The sequence below is a fragment of the Sceloporus occidentalis genome, unplaced genomic scaffold (assembly GCF_023333645.1).
Source record: "Sceloporus occidentalis isolate IW3139 unplaced genomic scaffold, rSceOcc1.0.p SCAF_4, whole genome shotgun sequence".
NCBI classification, from domain to species: Eukaryota; Metazoa; Chordata; class Lepidosauria; order Squamata; family Phrynosomatidae; genus Sceloporus; species Sceloporus occidentalis.
In genome coordinates, this window is record NW_028316984.1 from 729331 (window position 1) to 746450 (window position 17120).

A 17120-nucleotide genomic window follows, 5' to 3' on the forward strand; every position below is an offset into this window, starting at 1 on the left:
TTTGGGGAAGGTGATCGAGAGAGCGGTCGCCTTCCAGCTCCAATCGATCCTGGATGAAACGGATTTTCTAGACCCATTTCAAACCGGCTTCCGGGCGGGCTATGGAGTTGAGACTGCCATGGTCGCCTTAGTCGATGATCTCCGTCTGGGCATGGACAGGGGAAGCGTGTCCCTGTTAGTGCTTTTGGACATCTCAGCGGCTTTCAATACCATTGACCATGGTATCCTTCTGGATCGCCTGAGGGAGTTGGGTATCGAGGGCACTGCGATCCAGTGGTTCCGTTCCTACCTCTCGGGTAGATTCCGGATGGTGCAGCTGGGGGACGTCTGCTCTGATAAGAGGGAACTGACATCTGGTGTCCCTCAAGGAGCTATTCTGTCCCCCATGCTATTTAACATTTACATGAAACTGCTGGGAGAGATCATCCGGAGATACGGGGTGCGGGGTTATCAGTACGCTGATGACACCCAAATTTGTTTCTCTGTGTCTCCGACTGATGCAGTGACTAGGGATGGCATCTCTCCTCTAAATGCCTGCTTGGAGTCAGTAATGGGCTGGATGAGGGAAAACAAACTCAGTCTGAATCCAGAGAAAACGGAGGTACTGGTGATAGGTTCCCTGGGTTCCTGGGTGGTGAGATTTGCCATCCTGTCCTGAAAGGGGTCACGCTCCCTTTGAAGGACTCAGTCAGCAGCTTGGGAGTGCTCCAGGACTCGTCGCTCCAGCTGTCATCTCAGGTGGATGTGGCGGTCAGGAGTGCTTGTTATCAGCTTTGGCTGATACGCCAGCTGCGCCCCTACCTGGATCGGAGGGACCTTGAAACTGTAGTACATGCTCTGGTAACCTCTCGATTGGATTTCTGCAATGCGCTCTACATGGGGCAACCCTTGTACCAAACCCAGAAGCTACAGTTAGTGCAAAATATGACAGTGAGACTGGTCACTGGTGGTTCCAGGTCAGACCACATAACACCTATTTTGAAAGATCTTCATTGGCTGCCTATTTGCTTCTGGGCGCAATGCAAGGTGTTGGTTATGACCTATAAAGCCCTAAATGGCTTGGACCCAGGGTACTTGAAGGACCGCCTCTCCCCATATAATCCGCCCCGCACACTCAGGTTGGCAGGGAAGAATCTGCTGGAGGTCCCAACTCCTCGTTGTGCGAGGACCTCGCAACGGGCCTTCTCTATCTCAGCCTGAAGAATATGGAATAATCTCCCGGACGAGCTCCGCTCCACCACATCTTTAGATACTTTTAAGAAGAACTTTAAGACCTTCTTCTTCTCTAAAGCCTTCCCCCCATGAGATGTCATTTTATGTTTCACTCCCTATGTTGATGACCTTGTAATGTTTATAATAATAATAATAATAATAATAATAATAATAATAATATGTTTTATTTATAGACCGCTATTCCGCAATGATCATAGCGGTGTACAGTAAAAATTGTAATACAATACAAAATACAAGGTGACAGTTAAAGGGGGAGAAGTCTCGTCCTTCAGGCACTCCCCGATGGAGCTGGGTCTGCCTGATCGCTCCCTCTGAGGCCAAGATGACAGTTGAGGAGGGAGGGGCCTCTTCCTTCAGGCAGTCCCCGATGTTGCTGGGTCTGCCTGATCGCTCCCTCTCAAGCCAAGATGACAGTTGAGGAGGGAGGGGCCTCTTCCTTCAGGCAGTCCCCGATGTTGCTGGGTCTGCCTGATCGCTCCCTCTGAGGCCAAGATGACAGTTACAAGAGGGAGGAGCCTCTTCCTTCAGGCAGTCCCTGATGGAGCTGGGTCTGCCTGATCGCTCCCTCTGAGGCCAAGATGACAGTTAAGGAGGGAGGGGCCTCTTCCTTCAGGCAGTCCCCGATGTTGCTGGGTCTGCCTGATCTCTCCCTCTGAGGCCAAGATGACAGTTGAGGAGGGAGGGGCCTCTTCCTTCAGGCAGTCCCCGATGTTGCTGGGTCTGCCTGATCGCTCCCTCTGAGGCCAAGATGACAGTTACAAGAGGGAGGAGCCTCTTCCTTCAGGCAGTCCCTGATGGAGCTGGGTCTGCCTGATCGCTCCCTCTGAGGCCAAGATGACAGTTAAGGAGGGAGGGGCCTCTTCCTTCAGGCAGTCCCCGATGTTGCTGGGTCTGCCTGATCGCTCCCTCTGAGGCCAAGATGACAGTTACAAGAGGGAGGAGCCTCTTCCTTCAGGCAGTCCCTGATGGAGCTGGGTCTGCCTGATCGCTCCCTCTGAGGCCAAGATGACAGTTAAGGAGGGAGGGGCCTCTTCCTTCAGGCAGTCCCCGATGTTGCTGGGTCTGCCTGATCGCTCCCTCTGAGGCCAAGATGACAGTTACAAGAGGGAGGAGCCTCTTCCTTCAGGCAGTCCCTGATGGAGCTGGGTCTGCCTGATCGCTCCCTCTGAGGCCAAGATGACAGATTCATTATTATGGATTCCCCCACTCAGCTGGCCCTGTGTTGTTATAGTGACTGTTTTTAAATATTGTTTAAAATGTTTTTATCTTGGTGTATTTTTTTATCTGAATTCTGTATGCCGCTTTGATCAAAGCTGGAAAAGCGGGATAAAAATAAAATTTATTATTATTATTATTATTATTATTATTATTATTGGCTCTCTTGTCAGCTAGTTATAGTAAGTAAAGTAGGTTAACTAGAGAGCCAGTGTGGTGGAAATGGTTTGAGTGTTTGACTCTGGAGAGCAGACTAGGCTTGATCCCTTTCCCCACCTCCTCCTTTTGTAAGCCTGAGAGCAGGGAACCATCTAATTAAAAATTGTATGCCTCTCTGAGAACCTTTAGGGCTGAAGAGCAGGGTATATATACCCTAAATAAATAAATATCTGAGTAAGAAAACCCACTGGGTGCCCTTGGGTGAGTCACACACTCTCAGCCTCAGAAAAGCCCATGATGGGGTCAGTTGCCATAAATAGGAAACAACTAGAAGGCACACAGCAAACAAGCCTGTGAATTACTTTTCAACATTTGCCTGTATTGTAATGGCCCTTTTGAGATAAACTATAAAAAATATGATGTAGAAAGCCAGCATGGTGTAGTGGTTTGAGTGTTTGGACTGTGAGTTTAGAGACCGGCGTTCAAGTTCCGACTCGACCATTGAACCCACTGGGTGACCTTGGGCAAGTCACACTCTCTCAGCCTCTGTGGAAGGCAATGGCAAGCCTCCTCTGAACAAAGCTTGAAAAGAAAAGCCCATGATAGGGTCGCCCTAAGAAGGAAATGACATGAAGACAGACAACAACAAGATATCTTTTTATTATCTTTTATTATCTTTTTATTAAAAGGTTATAAGCCATAGAATAGAGGCTGCAAGGACTGTTGTGACAGGGACAGCCGCTGTATAACTGCTTCAAACAGCGAAACGAATCCTCATTTTGGCGGGCAAAAGAGCGCCAATCTCCTCCTCAGGCCAACTGTCGCCAACGCTGATTGGCTGCCTCCTCGCAAAGGAGGCGGGGGAAAGCTGTTTGAAACCCAACGTTCGCCTCCAACGCCATCTGCGGCGAGAAGGGTTTGAAAAAAGAGAGCGAACTGAGCATGCGCAGACCGTTTTCTCCATGCTTCTGTCTTCATTTTTCTTTCTCTTTGCCAGTCAGCTAGTATTAGGTATTACTATATTAGAGTGTCACCAGGGTGACCAATGTTCTCACCACAAAGGAGGACGAGGAACCCTGAAATGTAGGACGTTCGAGAAAAACAGAGGACATGGCCAAATAAAAGGTCGAAACACACACAGAGAGAAACCCATTGAGTAGAGGGTGACCACGTGTCCTCCTTTGCCAGGATATGTCCTACATTTCCAAAATGTCCTCTATTTGGAGCATGACTAAGAAGCATGGAGACAGATAGATAATAGATATCTCTCCATGCTTCTTAGTCATGCTCCAGATGGAGGTCATTTTGAAATTTCTCCTGGACAGAAGGCTGAAATGTAGGGCATATCCTGGTAAAGGAGGACACCTGGTCACCCTATACTCAATGGGTTTCCAAATGGAGGACATTTTGGAGTTCTTCCTAGATAGAAGGCTGAAATGTTGGGCACATCCTGGGAAAGGAGGACACCTGGTCATCCTATATTCAATGGGCTTCTAAATGGAGGACATTTTGGAATTCCTCCTGGACAAGGCTGAAATATAGGACATGACCGGGGAAAAGGACCTCTAGTCACCCTGCATCTTGTCAAAGGCATTTCTCTTGCTCCACAGCAACAAGAAAGTGCTAGAACTAGAGGAAGCCAGGCATAAATAATAATAATAATTATTATTATTATTATGCAGAAAAGGATTTTCCTATTCCTGTTCCCGCTTGCTATTTGTCTCCCAGTGACACAAAGTAAGAGGTGCCCACAGAGGACACTTGAGAAATTATCATCTTCATCTCGTCGACTGAGGTCCAAAACAGTGCAAAATGAGACCGCTTTAGTGCCCTGGCTCAATGCTAGGAAATCCTGGGAAGTGTAGTTTTGTGAGACATTGAGCCTCCTCTGTCAAGAGACAGATCTGGTGCCACAATAAACTACAATTCCCAGAATTCCCTAGCACTGAGCCAGGGCAGTTAAAGCAGTCTCAAACTGGTTTATTTATTCTGCAGTGTGTTTTGGACCAAAAGTTTGAAAAGAGACTTTGGGAAGAGAAAAGACCAAATCGTCTGGAAGATGGAAACGTACGCTTTCTTCTATTTCAGTGGTTCCCAAACTTGTGCTCCTTATGGGAATTTTGGACTCCAGCTCCCAGAATCCCAGGCTATTGGCCAACATGGCTGAGGCTTCTGGGAGATGAAGTTCAAAATTCTCTTAAAGGGCACAGTTTGGGGACCACTGTCTGTGACAGGGAAAGGGGGGCTGGGACTGAGAGTGGATAAGGAAGTGAGCTCCAGTCCCTATTGGTTATCCCACTTGCCAATCCGACAACAGCTGGCGCAAGGGCGGGAGCAACGGGAGGGGCTCAACTGCAGCTGCGGGCTCGCTTTCTGATTGGACAGGGAGTTCGGGGCGGGGCTGGGATGCGGGGAACGCCATTGGCTGAAAGTTTTTGGCCTCAGGTGGTGCTGCGACGGTTGGAAATTGAGAGCAGCAGCAGCAGCAGCAGCAGCAGCGTCTTCGTTTGGGTCTCATGGAGATGGAGGAAGAAGAAGGAGGTGCGACGGCGGATGGTGATAGTGAGGCTGCTGGCGAGGGTTTCTTGGAGGTGAGCGTTCTACCGTTGCTCCTGTCCAAAGCACACTGCAGAAACAACCCACTTTGAGACTGTTTTAACTGCCCTGGCTGGGGAACCCTGGGAAGTGTAGTTTATTGTGGCACCTGAGCGCTCTCTCTCTCTTTGACAGAGAAGGCTCAATTAAGAGGTGATATGATAGCCCTGTTTAAACATTTGAAGAAATGTCATACTAAGGAGGGAGCAAGCTTGTTTTCTGCTGCTCCAGAGATCAGGACCCGGAACAATGGATGCAAGCTCCAGGAAAAGAGATTCCATCTCAACATTAGGAAGAACTTCCTGACAGTAAGGGCTGTTTGACAGTGGAACAAACTCCTTCCTTGGAGTGTAGTGGACTCTCCCTCCTTGGAGGTCTTTAAGCATAGGCTGGATGGCCATTTGTCACAGGGGATGCTTTGATTGTGATTTCCTGCATGGCAGGGGGGTTGGACTGGATGGCCCTTGTGGTCCTTCCAACTCTACGATTCTATGATTGGTTACATTGAATTAAACATTTACATTCCTGTATATTCATTGGATGTCCTGGCATACGTCTCTTAGTATATTTCAGCACTATAATTTTCAGCTCCTGAGTTTTAACCATTCTACCACAGTTTCTGCCCTGTGTTGCCTCCTCTGGTGGGCTCCCTGAGGAGAATTTCAGGCCCGCCTCCCTGAACTGCCACTCCCCGGATGCCATGGCACAGTGGCTTTCCCAAATTTTGGTGCTCTGGGTGTTTTGGACCTCAGCTTTCCCAGTAAACCCTGCCCAACATGGATCCTGGAAGCAGAAGTCCGAAAGCACATGGAGGACTAAAGTTTGGAAACCACTGAGACTATATAGTACACTCATCACTCCATGTTTGTGGATTTGATATTTGCAGATTTCATTATTCGTGGCTTTTATTACTATGTTCTCTCTAGGAATCTCTAGGTCCTCCAGTGCAACTCTATGGTCAACTTTAACTAAAAGTTGCACTGAAAGACCTAGAGATTCCTAGAGAGAATACTCTGCAAGGCCTTTGTAGCTCCTCTGGTTCAGTTCTGTGGACGTTGACCACAGAGTGGCACTGGAGGACCTGTAGATTCCTAGAAAGAATACACCACTAGGCATTTGTAGCTCCTCCAGCACAATTCTGTGGTCATTGTCTATCGGATGTTGACCACAGAGTTGCGCTGGACGACCTAGGGATTCCCAGAGAGGTGTCCTCTCAGGTAAAAACATGGTGTTTTTGGTATTTGCGGTTTCTCCACATTCACGGGGGTCTTGTGCCCTTAACCATAGCGAATATGGAAGGACAAGTGTAATTGTATAACATGAAGAGACTCAGGACACTATTGGAGTTGAAGGTGCTAGTCCTCAGGCATGGCATAGAACCCTTCAGGTGACTTTGAGCCACCCCTTGGGACCCTCTTTCCACCAAGGCCAGGCTGTGTGACTGTTCAGAGCAGAAAGTAGCAAACAGGAGAGCGATGCCCACTTCCTTAGGATATAACTGTTCATAGCGTCGTTGTTGCCTTCGAGTGTTTCCCGCTTATGATGACCCTGTCATGGGGTCTTGGCAAGATTCCTTCAGAGGAGGTTTGCCATTGCCTTCCCCTGAGGACACTGAGAGAGTGTGACTTGCCCAAGGTCTCCCTGTGGGTTTCCGTGGCCACGCCAGGAAGGAAACCCTAGTCTCCAACATCACAGTCCAAGATCCCCTGTCCCCCACTCCTTTGCTCTGGTTTTGCGGACTCAGACCCAAGACCCCCGCAATATACAGATTAACATGGAGATCACTCCTTCCTACCCAGGGTCACACAGTGTGTGTGTGTGTGTAAATAACAAATCATCATCTAATCAACCAATAGTCTTACCATGAAATCAAGGATGGAGCATTTCAATCTGGTAATCCTTATATATGTTTGGATGGGTACCCTCGCCGGAAGAGATCTGTCTTGAGTGCCTTTTTAAAGGTATCTAGAGTAGTAATGAGACGGATCTCTTCCAGCAGGCTGTTCCACAATTGAGGAGCTGCAGCAGTGAACACTATCAGAAGTTGTTGTCAGTCTAGTCCTATGGTGTTCTAATATATTCTTTCTAGAGGTTCTAAGAGTGCGAGAAGGATTATGTAGGGAGAGGCGTTCCCTCAAGTAACTTGGGCCTGAGCCATATAGGGCTTTAAAGGTGATACCCAACACCTTGTACTGTGCCCTGATGCTAATCAGCAGTCAGTGTCTTCCACTGTCTTTTTATTTTTATCTTGATCATTTAATATGTTCCTGTTCCAATCATACAGTACCACCACCCTTGAATTTCCCTTTGAATTTGTGGATCCTGTGGACGAGGCTTTTCATTCTTCCTTTTTGTTGTTGTTGTTGCCTTAAGTTTATCTGAATTGTTTGCTATAGTAATTTTCTTTATCCTATTCAATAGTCTCTGAACAGCTGCGTTTATGGTTCTGGTTCTGTTCCTGTCTCCCTTTCTTTTACTTTTACTTTTCATCTCCTTTACTGCTTGAAGTGCTTCTTCTGTTATCCATTGTTTCTTCTCTTTCTTTTTGGCCGCAGATAGTGTCTTCCTGCATTCGTCCATGATTATGTCCCTGGTTTTTGTCCATAGCTCTTCTGATTCATGGGCAAACTCTGCCAAAAAATAAGGTCCTCATCATGGGGAGAAGTGACTAGTGCGATGCCACAGGATTTTGTCCTGGGCTCAGTGCTATTCAACATCCTTATCAATGGCTTGGATGATGCCATAGAGGACATGCTTATCCAATTTGCAGATAACATAAAATTACCCCAGAGGATCAAAATTCAAAATGACCTTAACAGAATAGAAAGCTGAGCCATTGCTGTTGGACAAATAAGTATGTTTGCATATATCAATAAAGATTTTTAATGCTTTCTTTCCCATAGGTTCATGAAAGAGAACATGATTGTGAAATAGGTGAACTATCAGTTCAACATGAGGATAAAATGAAAGAGATACAGACTGAATTAATAAAGGAGCAAAAACAAATGGAAGATAAACATGAAGAAAGCATTCAACAAGCTGAGGCACAGTATTATCAACAATAATAATTCATACATTCCTTGCTGCCGCAAATACAAAAAAAAGCCATCTCCCCAAAATAAAATTATTCTAGAAGATAACAGGGCATGTGCTATGTAGTTCGTATAAGCCCCTCATCTTGTTATGCACCCTCACCATATGAATCACATATACCCAGGCAGCAGTTGATCCAGTGTTGTACCATGTTGTGATGAACTGCAGAATTAGTTAGAACCTTATGATTAATTTGGATTGTGGTAGAGTGGGAGAGCATAATATTGTTTGGCATTTCATTGATACCAATTGGAAATGTTTATGGCATACAGATCATATAGTGGGCCCTGGGTATCCACTGGTGTTTGGTTCCAGGACACCATGAAGGTACCAAAATCTCTGGTTGCTCAAGTCCTATTATGTACAATGGCTTAGTAAAATGATATCATTTACATAAAATGGCAAAATTAAGATTGGTTTTTTTTTGGGGGGGGAATGCTGAGGGGGGATATGTTCGAGCTGTGGATGGTTGAATCTGTGAACGTGGAGGGCCAACTGTATTTTGCCAACCTAATATTATAGCCTTTGTAGGGATAGGAGCAAAGTTAGAGTGAATTTCAAGTCCTGCCATCTAAGCCCTACTTCTGATGGTCTTACTATGTTTGCACCCTGTAATGGTTTTGCTCCAGTATCATGGGCTAGACTAATGATTCCCAAACCTTCGTCCTCCAGATGTTTTGGACTTCAGCTCCCAGAATTCCTAACTGTTGGCCAAACTGGCTGGGGTTTCTGGAAGTTGGAGGACAAAACAGCTATAGGACAAAAGTTTGGAAATCACCGGGCTAGACAGCTGATATTCTAGGGCTTCCATAATGGCATAATTGGACCATAGGACTGCACTGTAAGTTAATAATTATACAAAAGGATAAAGGGGCTCAAGCTTGACTCAGGCTTGCATCCTTCTGAGGTCGCGAAAATGAGTACCCAGATTGTTGGGGGCAATTAGATTACAGTTGTAAACCGCTTAAACACTGTTAGTTCAGTATGAAGCTGTATATAAATGAATCCGTTTTGTAAGAGTGCAAATTCTTGTGGTGTTTTTCTTCCCTGCAGATCCTACACGATCTTAAATTGGAAGCTCTAAGACTAAGCGCAAACAATATACACACATCACAGTTGGAGCTGATACAGAGTAATCTGAGAAAAGAGAAGGAAACTGCCCTAATGGAACTGCGTGAAATGCTCAAGGATAAGCATGCTCAAGAGTTAGCGGTTCTGCAAGGTCAATACCATTTTGAATTGGAGCATATTAACAAACAGAATCATAAGGAAAAAGAAGAAATGGCTTTGAAGCATCAATATGATATGGGTAATAATTTATAAATCTGTACTAAACATTTGGTAGAACACTAGGTTAGGCTACTTGATGGGTATTTAAATTACAATTTGGGGGCAAAAGGGATACCAATTCTGAAAATTATTGTATAATAATTTATTATATCAGTAGTGCTCAAACTTTTTACCTTGGGGACCTCCCTTTACATCTACAGTACATTTAGACATCGCCCCCCTCTCAATATAGTATATGAATAAAAATATTTTGCTTATTTAGTATGTGCATTTTCATTTGCATAGTGGGCCCTTTTGTTACACAGGGGATCCGTTCCAGATTCCCCCCCCCCCCGGCCTAAGTGGAATTCATGCTTGCAGCATAGCACTCCATGGACGCGCACCCCATAACTTCTTCCAGGGTGCACCAGGGCTTTTTCTGGCATGGCTTTTAGCGTATGCTAAAAGCCGCATATGATGCAGGCGCACTATATATTCATATTTTGACATTTTATACTGAAATAACATTCAAATTAGAACAGTTTTATTTAAGCTAATATTTAAGCTAATATTTATCAATATTTAGCTCAACGTATGTGTAAATTTTACACATTAAAAAGGTTTGGGAAGAGGGGGAGGAGGAGGGATCAGAACCTCTATGTCTAGTGCTCCCCGAGCAATTCTTATGCCCCCACCATTTGAGAACCACTGCATTACCACAGTATATAATTGTATGATGATTCATTGTACAATATATAATGATTTAGATTATTATTATTATTATTATTATTATTATTATTAACCTTTATAAAGCGCTGTAAATTTACACAATGATATGGTTTACTTTTATTCAGAGCAGTTGAATAAGATGCAAGCCAAAATATGTTGCCGTAATACTCAAATAATTCTGTTTTCTTAGTTACACTGATAATTATAGTAATTTTGGAATGTGAAACGCCTTCTGTAAGAAATGTTTATATAGCTTAGTCTAGTAGTACTATGATGCACTCCATACTACAATCCACTCCTGTGATGGCAGGCACTTGGGAATTTTGATCCCACTGCTGCTACCACTTTAATGTGACGCCCTATTCCTGTCTTTAATGTACAGTAGCATGTTTTTGTGTTTTGAAAATCAGGCCAAGCAGTTTTTCAAACAATAATAAAAGTTTATTATAAAACAGAATTTATCTCTTTTCTTAGCTTTTTCAGTAGCTAACACTTTGTTGGATTCTTCCCTCCTTTGAATATGAGGGAATTAGATCACTGCCAATTGACAGTCTGTCAGAATGGAATCATAGATTGCAAATCGCCATTGCAGTTCATGTCCTCTAAATATTAAGGTTAATGTAGCGACTGGCACTGAAAACGCAGGTCCAGCTAGCTCTTTTATAAATACCTGGTCATTTGGGCACAGATATTGGGGTTGTATCAAGTGTGATTTGATTATGCACACTTCTGACCCTGAGTCACGGAAGGCCCACCTATATGATTTATTTATTGGTATCTTTTCTCTATGATCTTTGGTCTCAATTTCATGAGGTATACCGCTATGATCAATAGACATGACTTGGGACAATGGGCCTCACAATTGTCAGTTGGTCTTCCAACTGTCGTTTTCATGGTAACTGCAGGCTCTGCCCTTTCTCTATTACCACCTTCTCTATCTGTAGGTCTAACCGTTCTTAAGCAATAAGCTGATTTTACATTTTTATTATGAATTTTTGGACAGTGTGTCTGAAATGTCCTGGTTTTCCACATTCGTAACATAATCTGTCACCGGTTCTTGGTTGCTCTTCCTTACACCAACTGTCTCTTTTATGAGTGTCAGGGTCACACTCTCTCAACCCACCATCTTTTCTCTCAGCTTCATTTTTGTCGTGGTACCAGGGCTTATAATTTTTCTCTTCACTAAGGCGGGTTACACACCGCCATTTAGTACGTATTCTATACGTACTAGGGTTAGGAAGGGGCGGTGCTTCCGCACCCCCCTAACCCTAGTACGTATAGAATACGTACAAGATGGCGGCGCCCTGTTCATACGGGCGCCGCCATCTTTACGTATCGGATGCATAGCGTCCAGACATGTCGCGGCGCCTATGACGTCGCGAATGCGCCAGCGGCGCCTCGCGACGGAGCTCCATTTTGGAGCTCCTTTTTTGCTCCGCGCGGGAGCCGCGTGGTGTGACTGCTACGGCACCCGCACGGAGCAAGCGGCGGCGGCGGCAGACTGCCGCAAAGCGGCGGTCTGTAACCCGCCTAATTTTCTCTTTAGTGGTTTGCCAAGTTTTAGGGTCCTGTTTAATCTTTCCACTGAGATCCCTCTTTATTTCTTGTCATCCCTTGGTCTTCTCCTCTAATTAAGACTAGTTCATCCACCATTTTAGCAGCATCTGCCACCGTTTTGACTTTCCTTTCCTGAACTAGCCATTTACATTCCTGGGGAATCGCCTTATAGAATTGCTCCAAACCTATCAAACTTTGTAGTTCTTGTTTAGTAGTTATGTTGTTTCCATCTATCCAGTTTTTCAGATAATAATCTAGCCTACATGCCAGTTGAGAGAAAGTTTCATCTTGTCTTTTCTTTATTCTGCAAAACTCCCTTCTGTGGTGTTCTGGAGTTAAGCCAAACCTTTGCTTCACCATGTCCTTAAATAACTCATAGTTCTGAGCCTCATCTGGCTTCATCGCCACATAAATTTCCGTTAGTCCCCCACAAATCTGAGACCTAATATAACTCATTCTCTCTTCTTCTTTTATTTTTAGTTCTTCACACGTTCTTTCAAAGTTGGTAAAGAAAGACTCGATATTGTCCCCTTTATAATATTGGGGAAACCGTTTCATGTCAGTTTGAGGTATTCTGTTTACCTCAGCCATCATCTGGGTTTGAGGGATTCCCTGATCTAAACTCCTCATCTGAAGCTGATAATCCATTTCAGCTTGTCTTACCCTAAGTCTATCTAACTCAATGTTTTCTTCCGTCCCTTTTTCTTTTATTTTGGCCAGTTCAATCTCTTTTTCAGTTTTGGCCATTTCTATTCTTTCTTTCAGTCTCCAAATCTGTAACATTTCTTGCGGTTCAGAAACTGCCGTATCAAACACCAGCCACCATCTCTTCTCTGACCTCCTCTTCTTCCACCATTTCTGGCATTGTAGGAGGTTTGACATTTTTAGGAGGCATGTTTGAAGTATTTCCTTACCAATACCCACAACTTTTACCTCAGAAAATGCTTTAAAATGCCCGGTTTTTACTAAATTTAAAGACAGCATTTGTATCTTGATTTCAGAATAGTGATTTCTTATGTTTACCACAGACTTTTACTTCAGGAATCACAAAAGGTGCTTTTTCTTGTTGTACTAGTTTCTTACCAATACCCAGTGTGTTTACCTCCGATACTAGTTTTAAAATCACACACACACACAGTTTCCAAGCAATCCCCTACAAATACAGTCGGCCCTTGCCTTACATGGGGGATCCGTTCTGGACACCACCACCATCTGCATAAGGCGAATTCTGCCTATGCTCAAGCCCCATTAGAAACAATGGGGCTTGTGTGCGGCGGCGCGCAGGGCGCCACGGACGTACACACCCATTCTTTTGAATGGGACGCGCCGCCCCACGCACTCCCCGCAGCTTGAGCTCGTACGCTCAAGATCGTGTAAAGCGCACCCACGTATAACGCGGGCGTACTGTACCCTTGTATGAATACCTCAAAGATCGCTTTACTGACACCAACTCCTAGAGTTTAAAATACTGAATTACTTATTTAAAATTTAAATACAGCATGCCCGCGTCATACGCGGGCACGCCTTACACGGCTTGAGCATACGCACTCAAGCCGTGGGGCGCACGCAGGGCGGAAGGGGTGGCGCGTCCCATTCAATTGAATGGGCGCACGCGCCTGTTGCGCCCTGCGCACCCGCCGCCATGCACGAGCCCCATTGTTTACAATGGGGCTTGAGCATAGACGGAATTCGCCTTACCCGGCGGGATCCGGAACGGACCCCCGCGTAAGGCGAGGACCCACTGTACAATGTTGGGTGTCTGGTAATTCACACTCATACTCTTACAAACAAAGCACACTTCTGACCACCAGATTTGTTGGATCCTGGTGCTTTAAAATGGTAACATTCCTTTCTACAGTCCCCTACAATTTACCTCAGCAGATTACCTCAGGGACTGGTATTAACTCTCTTCTCCAGCCTGGTCAGTCTCCAGGTAATCTCTTACACAGTACCCTTGACTATTACCTCAGAGATTACCCTCACTGATTTATGCCTCTTTATTTTAACTGTTGAACTTTTTACTTTCTAAGTTCAAATAAAATCTTGGGTTTCTGGTAACTCGAACTCAGAACCCGGTAACACCAATTGTCTCCAGCACACTTCTCATCATATTTTCCAGCTGCTGGATTTTACGTATCCCGATGCTGCCAACCAAATTATGTGATGCACTCCACTCCACACCACAATTCACTCCTATGATGGCAGGCACTTGGGAATTTTGATCCCACCGCTGCCACCACTTTATGTGATAACCTATTCCTGTCTTAAATGTACAGTAGCGTGTTTTTGTGTTTTGAAACTCAGGCCAAGCAGTTTTTCAAACAATAATAAAATTTTATTATAAAACAGAACTGTAAAATGTATAATAGATATGAAGTTGTTATAGAAGGCTTGCTTTATTACTTAGTTACATTCGTACTCTTGTAATCGTAATCCTATTACTAACTCAGCCACTCAGGCTCTTAAAAATCCCGCAGGATATCAAGGAACCGAACCCTCTCCTTAGAGTTTTGTTTATTCTGAGTCTCTCTCTTTCAGACTCCAAACATATTAAGGTCCCTCTCTGGACCTAACAGAACCTTTTTGGTCTCAAACCAAACCCTAACTGATTGTTCCCTCTGGAACTCTCGAAACTCTGTCCTCACTGGGACTCAACAGTTCCCCAACCCCCAACTGACTCCCCACTGTCAGCCAACTGTCCTTTGACTCTCAGTTCGGAATCTTTATAAACTCCCCAGCCAGCACCTGATTGGCTTATGGCCTCTGGCTGGTGATTGGCTGGTTTGTGGGTCTGTTCACCACAAGTACTTATTAAAATAATTTTATAAACATAAACATTTGGAGAAATTAGAGTATTTTGAAAACTGAGAATAAGGAGGAAGAGATGGAAATTATGTGAGGTTTGAAAGTTTAAAAAAAAAGTCTTGGACTGATTTAGGTGAAGTGATATGTTAATGCTAATTTGTTAAAATCTGTTTCACTTTCCAGATGAAAAGAGGAGGGAAATAACTTTGAAAATGGAAGAAAAATATGTCCATATGTTGGAGGTATTGTATCTAGCTTTTTAAATCCAACAGATCAATAAGCAAAACTAATTTTAAAAATTGTTTATTAGATTGTAAAACTGTCATGACAGTTACCATATATACTCATCTGTAGGTCTAAAAATGTATGCCCAAAAATTAACACCAAAATCCTAGGTCGACTTGTTTACAGGTCAGTATGGTAATCTGATAGCAGCTCTTTCAGATTTCCTCATACAGTTTCTTTCTGTCCTGAGTCAAGCAGATAGATTCCTTCATGACTGATTGCTGTTTGTTTAACAGTCTCTCTCCCACCCGCACTCTTTGCTGTCTCAGAAGTAAAGGCTGAAACACTAAAGCCTCGTAATGATTGCTCCTTCTCTCTTGCTGCTTGCACACATACTTTGAAGGAGCCTCCAAATTTTACTCTCAACCTATTCACAGGTCATGTCAAAATCCATGTCAACGTATACAGTACATGAGGTTGACTTATATTGAGTATACACGGTATTTAATTTACCATTTACCTTTAATGGCTGTGTAAAAGAGGGAAATTCAGCACGTGTTGTTACCTGGTTGTGTGACAACCAACACCTGTTGAAATTCCCTCTTCTACACAGCCATTAAAGGCACAGGAGCCATCTCTGCTTTTCACTCTGGTAATCCTGCTGCAGATTCCTCCCATATCCTCAGGCCTGTTTGTATGTTTACCAGACACTGTTGGCTGGCAGCAGAGAAGGAGATGCTGCCACTTCCAAGCTTGCTGTGCTTGGGATGCTAGTTACAGAAGGGACATAACAGTTTTTGCACTGTTCTGGGCTCTGTTGATCTATAAAACAACTTCTTTCTGTTTGTGGGAGTTCAGGCTCACTTTCTTAAAGCCCAGGAAGATAGGTCCTATATATTCATATGTATATTTGTTTTTACCTAGTAGCTGTAGTCCTTGGCTCACCTACAGTTCTTATTCCTGCCATATCTTACTATCTTTCTGAACTATTTCCCAGCAGAGAGGGTCCTGTCCTCCTGTAATCTGGGTTTAGCTCCTCCTATTTGCTCCTGTAGGCAGGGACAATAAACAAAAGACCGGCCCCTATATAGGGAGGAGCTAGCCCCCCTGAGCCTCAGTCTTGTTCCTGCCTATGCTCCTTTTTTTCCCCCTTCAACATGGTTATAAGACAGGTTTCTGCCATCACGTCGGTTCTGCTCCATACGAGAGCAGCTAGAATGGCAGCCATCCTCACATTAAGAGGCTGTTGAGGGGAGTTTCCAACAGGGCCTGCCCACCAGACATCGTTTTCCATCTTGGGATGTGAACACAGTCTTAAAGGCTTTGACGGTTGGGCCGATCAAGTCCCTTTGGGAGGCCTTCCTCAAACACCTCTCCCTCAAGGTCATCTTCCTCAAGGCCATTCCCTCCACCAGATGGAAGTGAGAGCTGGGGCCCTGTCGGTACGTAAAGACTTGTGTATTTTTAGGCCTGTCTCAATGTGCCTTCGTCCAGACCCTACCTTCGTGCCTAGGGTCAACTCAGCCTTCCAGGTGTCACAGGACATTCTCCTGCCTTCATTCTGCCCCGATCCTAAGAAGGCCTTGGGAAAGACCTGGCACACATTGGATGTGTGCAGAGCCCTCAAAATCTACATCAAGAGGACTTCAACTTTAAGGTCATCTGAGATGTTGTTCATTTCCTTTCGCCTGGGCTCTTGGGGTGCAAGGTATCAGTCTCAACTCTGAGTAGGTGGATCAGGTCTTGTATTCAAAAGAGCTACTGAACTCTTGATCTCACTCCACCCGAGGGGTTGATGGTGCACTCAACCAGGAGTGCATCTACCTCTGTGGCCTTGGCCACTAGCGCCTCCCTGTCAGATATTGCAGGGTGGCCACATGGAAGTCGCCTTCGACCTTCATAAGACATTACAAACTGGACGTGTCTCAGTCCGCTGAGGCGTCATTTGGAAGGAGGGTCCTCCAACAGATTGTGTCGGGGGCCACAGTCTCCTAGCAGCACCTCCCTCCCAGTTCGAGAGGGCTTTTGTAAATCTCAGATTACAGGAGGACAGGACCCTCTCTGCTGGGAAAAGGAACGTTGGGTACTTACTGTGACACGTTCATTTCCTGCAGAGAAGGGTCCTGGCATCCTGCCCACCCATGTGCTGCCTGCGGCCTCCGACCCTGCCTGCCTGTTGGTGGACCTGCCTTGTTCTTCTTGTTGTTGCTGGATTGGTTTTTCTGAGTTCTTGTTTGTTC

At 44.9% G+C, this 17120-nt stretch overlaps 3 protein-coding genes across 6 annotated transcripts in view; 1 reads left to right on the plus strand and 2 right to left on the minus strand.

The window, feature by feature from the left end:
* LOC149313386 (uncharacterized protein C21orf58-like) overlaps positions 1–12931 on the minus strand; it is a 35309-nt gene extending 22378 nt beyond the window's left edge. The window contains exon 1 of the mRNA XM_089519028.1: positions 12874–12931. The gene's annotated coding sequence lies outside the window, so the exon portion shown is untranslated. The remainder of the gene's footprint in view (positions 1–12873) is intronic.
* Positions 5075–17120, plus strand: part of PCNT (pericentrin) — a 128469-nt gene continuing 116423 nt past the window's right edge. For 2 of the 4 annotated variants that reach the window (XM_089519021.1, XM_089519024.1), the window contains exons 1-4: positions 5075–5198; positions 8106–8246; positions 9349–9604; positions 14839–14897. In XM_089519021.1, coding sequence (XP_089375147.1) covers positions 5124–5198; positions 8106–8246; positions 9349–9604; positions 14839–14897 — 531 coding nt within the window. In that variant the 5' untranslated portion in view covers positions 5075–5123. Of the gene's footprint in view, positions 5199–8105; positions 8247–9348; positions 9605–14588; positions 14746–14838; positions 14898–17120 lie in introns of those variants that run through there. The other 2 variants (XM_089519023.1, XM_089519026.1) reach the window with 2 other exon arrangements.
* On the minus strand, positions 11830–12758 carry LOC149313388 (uncharacterized). The gene has a single exon (XM_089519029.1). The coding sequence runs from the start codon at positions 12730–12732 to the stop codon at positions 11866–11868; it is 867 nt and encodes a 288-aa protein (XP_089375155.1). The 5' UTR covers positions 12733–12758; the 3' UTR covers positions 11830–11865.